Raw genomic sequence first — 12,226 nt, forward strand, 5'->3', positions numbered from 1 at the left:
TATAAGAAGGACATGGAATTCATGAAGAAAGCCCAGAGAATGACCACAAAGGTGAACTGAGGGCTGGAGCACCTCCTATGAAGACAGGCTGAGAGAGCTGGGGTTGTTCAGCCTGGAGAAGAGAGGGCTTAGGAAGACCTTTTAGTGGCCTTCCAGTGACTACAGAAAAGCCAGGGAGGGATTTTTCACAAAAGCTTGTAGTGAGAGGACAAGGGGTAATGGATTTAAACCAGAAGAGGATAGATTTCGGTGACACATTAGGAGGAAATTCTTTAGTGTGAGGGCAGTGGAGACACTAGAACAGGTTCCCCAGGGAAGTTGTGGCTGCCACATCCCTGGAACTGTTCAAGACCAGGTTGCATGTGGCCCTGAGCAACCTGATCTAGTGGAAGGTATCCCTGCCTATGCAGGGGGGTTGGAACTAGATGCCCTTTAAGGTCCCTTCCAACTCAAACCATTCTATGATTAATATATTTATCTTTACATGTCATGCTTCAGTACAATAAATTAGAAAAATGACAAAGCTCGTGAAGTGCTTAATGGTATCTTTGGATCAGGAGTTGTGCGTTCTGCAATAAAAAGGCCAGCAACCGTATATTAAGCAATTAAAAAGAAGCCAAACATTGAAGATATGATTGAATGGAAACAGAATATCCCAAATGTATGGAACAAGGCAGGGGTCTTGTAGAAAGCATAGTATATGATTACAGTAATTAAAGACTTGATAATGAGTGTGCTCAGAGGAGATAAATTAAGGCCAAGTATGCAGCCTGTACTGTGTCATCTCCTGAATTTACATGCTTGTGTTTGCAACCTTAAAAACACTCATGATTTTATGTTCTTAGCTTTAAAACAAACAACAAACGACAAAAGCAGGAATCCTATTGTGAGGTTTCTCAGTGGTTCAGAAGAGTTGCGAGTGGTTTGTCTGCAGATAAAGACTTCTGATCCACCTCTGAACGCCCTCTTACATGGAAGAGCCCTGCTGGCTGAGGGACAAGGATGAGACCTCCCTTCTGCTGGTGCTCCACAGGTGTTTTAGCAGTAGCTGTACAGTAAGATTCCTGACTTGTGCACTTTGAAGAGGGCTCTGGAGGGGATCATTCCCCATCCCCCTCTAACGCATCCAAACAACAGCTTGGTCACCTTTGCACCTTCCCTTTCACACTGGTCCAGTCCATCACTCCAGCCCTTATCCCAGCCTCAGCGTTCAGCAGACCCTTGTCTCACCTCTCCTAACAGCACAAAGTTTCACCCCTTTCCCTGTCTTCATTTCCTCCCTTCCCAAGCCTTGGCCACATTTCCTACTCAAATATCCCTGTCAACTCAGGACTGGGAGGTCTACTGACCTCCTTCCTTACTCTTGCCTGGCTCTTCTTTCACTAAGAAGCAAAGGCACTCTGGGAAATAAAAAGTAGTATGGGAAAGCTATTCACTAGTTTAGGTATTAAGGTCATGGTCATAGCTAAGACCTAGCAGATCCTAAGATGGAGCCGAGCAGAAGGTAATAAAATCCCTTACAGATTTCAAAATAGGTCTTGGATTTTTATGCCAAAAACAGTCTTTATATCTTAGCTTGAAATAACAGGATAAGAAGAAAACCCTACAGCAGGGCAAGAGAGAGGGGGAAATGAAGTCTGTCAGCACCACCTGGTCATTAGCTATGGGAATGATTAATATGGTGGAAATCCAACAACACTAGACCTCCAGGCATGTGAGCACCTGCTGCTTGACTAACCTCCAGGATGGCTGCCCTGTCTGCTTTAATAACCAATACAATAAGGAATTACATCATATTATCAACCAAATGGCACTGACCAGCAGGATGGTGTCATACTTCAGGATGTACCTCCATCTAGGGATCAAGGTAGCTAAGTGAAAACAAAACAGCATTTCCTTGTAGAGAAAGGAACGGAAGGAGACCCAAGGGAGTGGAAGAAAAGAGCAAGAAAAGTGGGATGCTGCCTATTTATTTCAAGTATTGCTCTCAGTAGTACCCAGGAAAAAAGAAAAGTGAAAATTCTCTCAGGTCAGCACTTAGTACACATACACCAATGAAATATTTATTGTTGCTTATAAAAGCAGTCAGGCTCAAGTTCATGAGCCCACTGGTGTTATTAATTCATTGTCAAGCTATCAATCAAGCACCTGTGCACATCTCAGCATCTTGTTTCATGGAGTGAGAAGGCTTGGGAAGCCTGTAGAAATTAGAAGTATAGACATTAGGCTTTTTCAGAGTGCTAATTGTTGCCACTGCCATGAATACCACAACTGATCTCCACAAAAGATTTTTCCAGCATCCCCCAGTAGTTTTACTGATTATAAAAAGGTATGTGAGTGCTTTGTAGGCCTAAATGAGGAAGCCTTAATCTCCTGCAGAGTTCATACCATTAAGGCTGATAAAATCCATTCAGCTTTCACTGTAGATGCTATATAAATGAAAATATTACCACTCTCTACATCCTGTAGAGATCCTTCATTTCCTTCAATACTTGCTCCTCTCAGATTATGCCAGGCTATTGCTTTTGACTTTACAATTCATTTTTTAATGCAAATGGATTTAAGACTACCACAAACACAGGATTATTGCAGTTTTCCACAGCACAGATGAATGTTATTGTTCCAATTAACACAAGGTATTATGGTTCCTCTTCTCCTGACAATGCAACTCCCCATTCTAATGCTCTAAATTCAGAACCCATATCTTGTGCTTTCAGTAGAAGTGGAAGAGTAGGAGACAAGCAAAGGAGCTCCTTGTCTGGCACTGTGGGATCAATTCCAAAAAAAATTTAAAAATTAAAAAAAATATCAATATTAAATTGAGAAATTCTGAACATTTCTCAGGAAGCATCAACTACCTGCATGTGAACTAGTTCTCTCTGAAGTGGTCTGGTGACACAATTTCTAAGCTGTGCGTGAAAAGATCAGTTTCCATAGCAATTCCAGCCACTTTCTGCCCAGATGCAGCACTCTCCATGTTTCTGCACACAAAACACAGCTTCTATGGAAGATAGGCCTGGGTGGCAATGGTAAGCAGAAGAGCAGGCAAACAAACTCCCTTTTTTGTGGCCATGTTTATAAGTACAAATTTAGGTTTGTGATATACAGGGAGGACAGAAAAATAAGATTTAAAGACCGAGCTACCTACCTCACATGATAGGCTCTGTGAGTCAGCAAAATAGAAGCTTTTGGAGAGAAGGACTAATTTTTCATCTCTTTTGATCTGAAGACTTTCATGCAACACAGCACAAGCCACTGAGAGCTCTGCCATACAAAGGCTCTGAGCATCATTCAGCATTTGTCCCGTTTCAGCTACCAAGTCAAAAGAGACAGTGGTTTGAACTGTTCTTCAAGAGAAAATAAACCTCACTCTTCAAGAACACACAGCAGCAACTTATTTGTAGAGTTTTTAAGCCACAATGCTTTCTTCACCTGCATTGGAAAGAGCACAGCACTGGAAAAGCCCCTTTTCACTGTTCTCCAGCCAAGACCAAAATGGGAAAAACTGTGGAGTGACCCACAAACATCAGCCCTGTGAGGCTCCAGGCTGGTCTGAGCCCATAGCAGGCCAACCCACAGTCCTGTAGTACCTACACAGTTGTTCTTTTTGAAGTCGTTCAAGAAATAGATATGCAAAGAAGTCCCACAGAAAATACAAGTATGTTCAAAGGTAAAAATGAGCAAGGAAGCATAAAGTCTAACCAAAAAAAGCTACAGGCAAAAATAAAATATTATCATGCTTGATTGGTTCTAAGGAAGCATGAAGACAATCCCTCTCCTCTTATCTGTATCTTCCTGACTTTTCTGCTTTATTTGGCTTCCTGCATGTCTTCTATGCTGTGGTTACTCTTCTTCACAAAACAATTGTTTCTTAAAGACTGCAGCAGAAGATCAATTTAGAGCCTGGGCTGTCTACAGCCCATTTGCAGAAAAAAACCCCACAAACAACAACAAAAAAACCCAAACATATTACAAAACTGGAATTACCTTCCTACAGCCCTTCTGATGGTATAACACAGCATCAACCATACAGGTGTCTGTTTTGCTCTGAAGAGGAAGCCAATAGACTAAATACTCCCTGGGCTTTGAGTGCCTTTCTCCTCACAATGACTCCAGGGAACAGCACTGTTGGTTCCTGGAAGATGCCAAACTGAAAGCAGCACATCCCCTCATTGCCTTGGTGGTACTACCATTTTCAAAGCAAACACAGACTTTCATCTTCTTTGCATTAACATACCAAATAATGGTTTGCTGAAGTTTTTGGGACAAGAGAATAAGAATTAGCATTAACATAGCTTCCTTTCTATGGTCAACTTCCTTAAAACACAATCATCCAGTTAAAGTGCTTACTCCATCACCTGAAAATGCCTCTCACATCTCCCAATGCCTGTACAATATTCTACAGCACAAACCTCTGCCATGATCGCTTTTATCATGTTTTATGAACACAAATCTATAGTATACTGAAAGTGAACCAACAGTAATGGCATAAAACACATGGAACTGAAAATGCAAATAAATATAAAACTATTCAGGTTTTCTTGGATTTTTGTTCTAGTAATATATATTTCCATTTCTAAAAGCATTAGTGGTGCTACTGGAGTATTTCAGAAGCCAGAACTGTGGACCAAGTTATTGTGCACAAGACTGGGCCCAAAATGTGACAGGGTAAATGTCCAGTAGTGACTCAATCATATCATTACACTGGCATTTTCCATAAAATAGTTACTCATGCTCAAGGTTGTTGTTGCTATACTTCTTTTCTCCCTTCCTCTCCCAGCTCAAATAGACACTTACTTTGTCTAATTAGATAAATGTTTATCTCCTGACAGGGAACAGCTGGCAATACTATAATCAACCTTCCCTCCTTTCCTGTTTAACCAGAGATATTCAAGAGGAAGTGATTTCAGGGAAGTGAAGTCCTATTTCCCTGGCTCATGCTGCCATAGGCAATCCATTTGGAGCAAGGGTTCCATCTTGAAAATGTCAAACAGAATGGAAAAAGATAAAACCAAAAATTAAAAAGGCAGCTCCAACCATTTCTCCAGGTCCAGCTGCTCCTCTGGGTTCTTCTAGCATAGCTGACAACACAGCTAGAGGAATATCTGCTTTCTGTGCTGACTGGTGCCATGTGGTCCTCAGCTTCAATTAATTGCCCCTCACCCACTCCTGCAATTCAGGAGAAACTGTCAATCCTGCCCACCAGTTCAAAGAAAGCAGACTGCTGAACATGGCTTGAGTCCTCTGTTCTCTGGTCCTCCACCCAGTAAATAGAGAAAGCAACATATTTCCTTCCCAGGCATGATGGTTTGCTGTCCATACACCAGGGAAAGAAAATAAGTATTAATGAAATACAAATACAGTGAAGGACAGCAGCAGCTTCAGCCTGGAAGAGGCATTTTTTCTTTAACAGGGTGACCAGACATGCTTGTTGCACCTTTCTAGTTCCTCTGAAATCTCCAGGATGCCATTTTGCACCAGTGCTTCCTCAGGAGACTTTTTTTTTTCATCTCGTGCTACACTTCTAAGAAATTACCCATGGCAAGAGCAGGAAGAACAACAGGTCTGAGCCCTGCTCTTTTTGCTGTCTGGCACAACACTCCATGAAAGGGAAATTCTGAACAGGAAATTATTCAGAGGAAAATAATGGCCAGGTTCACTTGGAAACACTGTTCCACCTCAGGATGAGCAGTGGTGAGCTGAAGTAGCTGTGCCCTGGATGAAGCTAGTCCAGAGGTACAGAACCAGGTCATTTGCTAAGGAAGGGACTAAAATTACAGTGACTTTCTGAAGGGTCTTAGAGTCTTACCCCACTTTGTAGGGGTATAATCCACTGACAAGGGAGTGCATCCACCTCAACCAAAATCTGTTTTAAAAGACAAGGGGAATATCAGTCTTTTAAAACAGGTTTTTTAGAGAAAAACAGCAAGGTTGCTGTTCCTACACAGGGAATAGTCATTGAGGTTCAGTTCATTCTTAAATGCAGTGACCTTCAGATCCTCTAGTGGCTAACCCCACTTATCACTCAACCATTGCACCCAACTGCTCTGGAGAAGAGCATGCTTCAGCAAAATTCTTTCTTTCTTTCCTTGTCTGGGAATAGGGATATTCCAACTTCAGTTCTATCAGTGTCTACCTACACTTACCTGACTCATGAACTAGCAAGAAAATCTGGGTCAGAAGCATGCATGCACACCCACACAGTGTACCCTCCCCAGGGAGGGAACAAGCAGCCACACCCTGAAAGTGCCTCAGACCAAATCAGATACATAAATGTGTGAGCACAGTGTCTAGACTGCCACTTTGGAGACTACCAAGTGCCCTGCTGAAGGCTCCCATCAGCTGCTAACACACCAAGCTCAGGAACTTGCTGATCCCACCAAAGGATGCACTTTCCAAGCATCTTACGTGGCCAGGTATATTAGCAATGATATTTTAGCTGGGGAGAGGGAAATACAAACATAGCTTCAGAATAACCTTTTAATTGAGCTGTTGCTGAGATAAAGGAAAATTTCTTTAGGATGATAATTCCTACATTAAATAGATTCTCAGGGGATGGCTGCAGAAAAGTCATTGTTGCTCACAATGTAGGCAAAAGCGGACATAGACAAACAAAAGCACAAACCAAAGACCCTTCCTACTGCCCTATGAACTCTAAAAGAAGATGTCTTGGGTGGGAGGGTGTATTTCTTTTTGCTCACAGATGAGCAATATTAACATCAAACTGACAGCAGGATAGATGACAGGTTGTAGCAGAAAACCTGGAAGGCCCAAACCCATCTGATTTTCTGATTTCAAGGACAAATGAGCACAGCACAGTGCTTTGCAAGACCAGCCTCTTACAACTTTGAGAGGAATGAGTTCAATGTTCCTTTTCCTCATCATGTCACAATAAAAATACATATTTTTCCGCACACCAACACATTTCCAAAAACCACTAGGAGTTTAGCAAGACCCTCTAGAACTTACTTAATGCTTTACCAGATTTGAGCAGGTAGGCCTATGGCAGCAATGATTCTCAAAGCAGGCCTGACCATACCAATGCAGAAAATAGGCTGCATCTTTACACCTTCTCCACCCTAGGGCTTAAAGCGACCAAAGGAACAGCTACATAATGCAGGAGTGAAAAAGGGACAGAAAGCCCTAGGAACACCAGAGGTCTTACATATTTGTCCAAGTGACATGGTGTGAACAGTAGCTGCTCACTACCACCTTTCAATGTTTTTCAGTTATAATCAGTATCCTTCAATCTCTCTTGCAGTAGCTGTTAACTTCTTCTGAGACAGAAGAGCTCAGGACTTTTATCAGTCCTCATGACTATGTAGTAACAAGAGCAAGTTGCAGTGGCATCCTTCCTTGTAAAATCCTGCCTCTTCCATTTTATTAGTGAAAACCCTTTTCCATCTCCAAGCTGAGGAGAAAAGCTTTACAACGAACCAGTACACCTCAAGGCAATTCCATACCTGTCAGATCTTTTTTGCTTCAGCAATGTCACAAGCTGGTGACCACTGGCTACAATTATCACTAAGGGCTAAGCTCCTTCCCTGTGCCTCAAAGGGTGCAGTATTTCTCTTTCGAGATCTTCAAAGGAGAGTGATGTCACACTCAACCAGGAGCTGCAGGCAGCAGGACATTCTACAATAAGAGCCAGCAATGAATTCTGCTGGAAGCAGGAAACTCAGCAGCAGTATGAACTGCATGAGAAAGCGCTCACGTATGGAGTATTCTACTGAATTAAAAAATAGGGCATTGATTTTGTTATCCATTTTTGTATTTAACTCAGTATTAATCTCTGTATATGAACGTGTCTTCCCCACCACCGCTGTTTCATGCCTCAGCAGAATTTCTAGTCAGCAGCAGAAACAGAGATGTAAGTCCTAAGAACAAATCGATCAGTCTGCTAGAAAGACAAACTGTATGTGGGAAGAGGGCTCTGAGCAGGTTGTCAGTCAAAGCCCCTGTTCTCATTTATCAGCAAGTACCTCCCTTAGTCTGCACATGAGGAGAACAGAGAAGAAAGCCAGCAACACTTACGCAAGGCGTGCCACTCATCCTGGCGGATTGTCTTGGTGATGTTGTAGGTGAGGTTCTTGGGAATGGTCGCTGAGGAGTAGTGGTACTTGATGTACGTGCACCGCTCAATTGCTCCTGGGAAGGGCAAAATGCAGAAAAGAGAGTGCTGTTAAATGAGTGCAGCATGTCCTCCCAGCTGTAAACCAGATTGGCTTGACAACCAAAAGCAAAGGCTAGGAACAAAGCAACCCCTCCTATCAGTCCACTGTGATAACCGAGGCTATCTTTGGCCCATGACAGGCAGAAGCTACCTGTAGGGTCAGCTCAGATCTAAACTTATGACACAGCAAAGGCCCTGCAGTAGCTGCCAGTGTCTCCTTTCACCGTCTGATATATATGCATAGCAAATCACCCCTTCTTTCATTTATTTTCTCTGAATCATGAGCTAGCACCAGGAATACTAGCATTTATCGAGGAGAAACTGAATTCATATCTTGACTTATCCTGCAGTAACGTGTCTCCATGCCTGTATTTCAGGAGATACACAAAGAAAACATCTTTGATCATTCCTTCAGTAATAAAAACCAGCAGAGGAAAAATAATACAGAGAGATAATGAACAATTTTCCTGACCCCCTTTGGCCCCACAGCCAAGAAGCAAGACAAGTAGAAGCACATATGAAAGGCTTTGTTATGTCTCTTGAAGGTACCCAGACACTTTCACAGCAGGCTCAGAAACAGAATTTATTGGCACCCCTGAACAGTGAGCCTCAGATGGCAACACAAATGGCTGAAATGGGCAATGTTTTTCCCCTCTAGTCAGGATTTCATCTGTGTTCTACAGGAAAAAGCACCACATGCTACTTCTGTTTGTCTTCTGGTCATATTATTACAGTCTCCTTTTATAGCCACTTTCCTTCCTCGACAACAATCACAACTCCAGGCCCTGATCTCCTGACATGTTTCTCTGTGCAGTTAGTGTTCTTAGAGGAATGGGTCTGGCAGAGCCAGATGCTTTCCATGAATTATAGCCTAGCCAAATTTCACATCTGATCAGAATCTTGTGATGGTGTCACCATTCTTGCAGTAATGAAAAAGAGTAAGTAAGGTTTCCTACCTCCATTTTGCCATCATCCTCAGCTAATGCTGGCTTTCTTAGACCTTCTCACTAAGCAATCAGATGCAAATCTCAGTGATTTTTCTATTAATATTATGGTATTTTGGATAAAGCCTGTAATAACAAAACAGGCATTCTTAATGTGGTTGGCCACACTGTTCGCTACCAGCTACCACTGGTCACAGAAGCAGCTATACTGGAAATGCTTTTATGTATTAAAAATACATGAAGACAGGCACTCAGTAGAAGAAATAAAATGAAGCAATGAATTATATAAATAATAAAGAGGTCTATACACCAAGAGACACATAGAAGACACTGTCAGCCTGAACTGAAAAGGCAGAGCCTTTCAAGGCAGGCTGCCTTATATCGATAGCTCCAAAGGGTTAAATATGCTTTTATGCCACTAGAAATATAGGTTTCTACCTCAGGTTGTAAAATATTACTTGGCATGAACTTACATCATATACTATGAATTCACAGTGTGAATAAGAACAAAACAAAACTATTAGTTATATTGCATTCTATTAGCATATTCCATAGTGCAATACGAACATTTAAGGTCCCCATTGTTTGCTCCTCTTGAGCATTCTCCACATTCTGCCTTTGACAGCAATTAGATTAGACAAAGGCAAATATTACAGGGTAAAAGGCAAAATATTTACATATGTATCTGCCTGCCCTGACAGCGTGATGGGCTTCTGTGTGAGTCTGCACCATCTGGGCACCAAATGTACGCCCAGAATTAAAGTTTCAAACCAAGAATAGTATTTTTAAAGACAGCTACTATGGAAAGAGCTTTAAAAAAGCCTCAAAACACATCCTTGATTTCTCATAGGTTTTTCAGCTGCTTTCATGGATCAGAAGCATAGGCAAGAAGATGTCAAATGCCTAGTTGTACAAGTTATCTTTAAGTTATCCAATACCTGCCCAGAGAAAAGATTTTTATAGACCAGCAGAGAAGGACATAGAGCCAAGATTCAAAATAAAAGCACACAAAAGGAATAAAAAAAAACAAAAAAACCCAAAAAAACCCCGTTTCATTTGCTGTAACTTCCTAAAGTAATTAGCAGAAAGCATTTCCTCTTACACCAAAGATGCTAATTCCTAGTAATATCCATCAAACTTTTTATTCTTGCTGCAAACACTGTTACTTGTAACGCAGTGAGCTGTTCACTGTCTTGTAACATCAAAGCCTAAAGCAGAAAGAGATTATGGTCTGAATTCAGGTCATCACTTAACCATATGTATAGTTTTGGGCTTATACTTACAACTCCATTGCTTTAATGAGACTTAAGTACATGTTTAAAGACTGTCTAGAACTATGAGCACAATTGCACTGGCAACGGTTCAATGGTAGCCAAAGTACAAGCAGATTTGAATGGTAAATTCCATTATGATCTCCTTTCCAGCCACACAGTATATTCCAACACTGTTCACACCTCTAAATAACACGCTGTTAGCCTATAAACATCATGACTGCAACCAAAAGTTTGTAGCAACAGAACATACAGTGCTTTTCAGTGCACATTGCGAGACGAGTTCTTCCTCTTTCTCTACTTGTCTCTGAAGTATGAGGGCTAGCCACTACATGCACTCAAGGCTGAGCAGAGTACAAAAAATTCACTAGTGCCCGGGAATTGTCCCCACTATTTGTCTCACATGGGAAAACAGAATCCCAGGTCAGACAGACAAAGACGCTGCTGTGCTGGATTTTCATCCTTCTCTGAAGCATTAGCCTTACGATCACTTGCAGAATGGGTAAGCCTAATTTATTTTTTGTCACAGGGCTCAAAATACTTCAGTCTAATCCAAATTACTGGGCTCAATAAAGGGATAAAAGGGTAAAATGTAATGGTCTGTGATATACTAGAGGTCAGCCCATGTGAGCTAATAGGCCCTCTTGGCTTTAGGCTGTTAAACTCGCCTGTAAATGTTGAGTTTAATACACTCAGAATGAGGTTCAGAGTGTTTCAGAGCTGTCCTCTATTAGCTTCCAGCACTTCAGTTACTTCAGACTCTAGAAAGCAGCAACCACTGGAGACAGCATGCAGCCATCTTCATCCCCATGGCCATGGCAGACAGGAGAGGCAGGCAGGATCTTACTGTGAACCCCATGGCTTTTCATGGCCCAAACTGGCAAGGTTTGTGGTTGCTTGGCATTTAAACATGAACCATTTGCTGAGTTAATGCACCTGCATCAGCACATACCTAGCTAGAGGTGAGAATTAGCTTTTGAAACATAGAAAATAACTTTCATTTGCCTGGGCCCGTTAATAAAAATTAGGTAAATTAAGTTTATAGCAGTGACAACTTCATGCTTCGGGATGTTTCCCTACTTATCCCACAAATAAGAGAACTCATTTCAAGACTCCCAAACATCCAATTCCTAGAGGTCCCAGTGAGAGCAGAGGCAGTGACTGAAGCAAGGATCAGAACTACTGCTCTCCTGGAAAGTCCTCTACAGAAAAACCCTAATAAATCCTTACCTTCAGATGCTTATACCAGTCTTTGGGGGGGGGAGCGGGAGCAAGAGTAAGAAAAAAAAAAAACACAACAACAACACTTTCCCTTCCATACTCTCCCTCAGTAGGGTAACTGCAATTTATGGAGCTTCTCCAGGCTTCAGTCCTAATTTAGAAAAACCAAATGCAACTGCAGTTGAGCTCTGCACTTTGCTCAAATCACTGGGAACATTATTTATAGAGCAAACCAGTGAGCAGGTTTTTTCACCTGTGCAGTTGCCATAGCTGGCCACAAGAAACATGAAACAACCACAAAGCTGCTCCACTGATGTATGCAGTATAATCCATGTTCCTCTGATCAAAGGGAAATGTTTGCTGAAAATACTAAATAAAAGTGGCTGACATCTTTCACCTAGAGGGTTAGGAAAGAGATCAGCAGGAAGATGAAACTGGAAAGATGCAGAGCAAAACTACCATACCATCCTCACATAAGCACAAGTGCTTGAAAGCAATTCAGCAGCTGTAACTCTGTGGTTGGCAATTCCCTATTCAAGTCAAGTTGAGATGCCAAGTAAAATTGAGATAAGAAAACTAGAGATAGCTTCATCCAGAGCAGCTGAGTATTCATGGCA

At 41.8% G+C, this 12,226-nt stretch overlaps 1 protein-coding gene across 1 annotated transcript in view; it reads right to left on the reverse strand.

Annotated features, from left to right (window-relative positions):
• Positions 1-12,226, reverse strand: part of TMEM178B (transmembrane protein 178B) — a 226,281-nt gene that overhangs the window by 155,438 nt on the left and 58,617 nt on the right. Inside the window, exon 2 of the mRNA XM_051640780.1 lies at positions 8,035-8,148. Within this exon, the coding sequence (XP_051496740.1) occupies positions 8,035-8,148 (114 nt within the window). The remainder of the gene's footprint in view (positions 1-8,034; positions 8,149-12,226) is intronic.

The sequence above is a fragment of the Apus apus genome, chromosome 1 (genome assembly GCF_020740795.1).
Source record: "Apus apus isolate bApuApu2 chromosome 1, bApuApu2.pri.cur, whole genome shotgun sequence".
In the NCBI taxonomy this organism is placed as follows: domain Eukaryota; kingdom Metazoa; phylum Chordata; class Aves; order Apodiformes; family Apodidae; genus Apus; species Apus apus.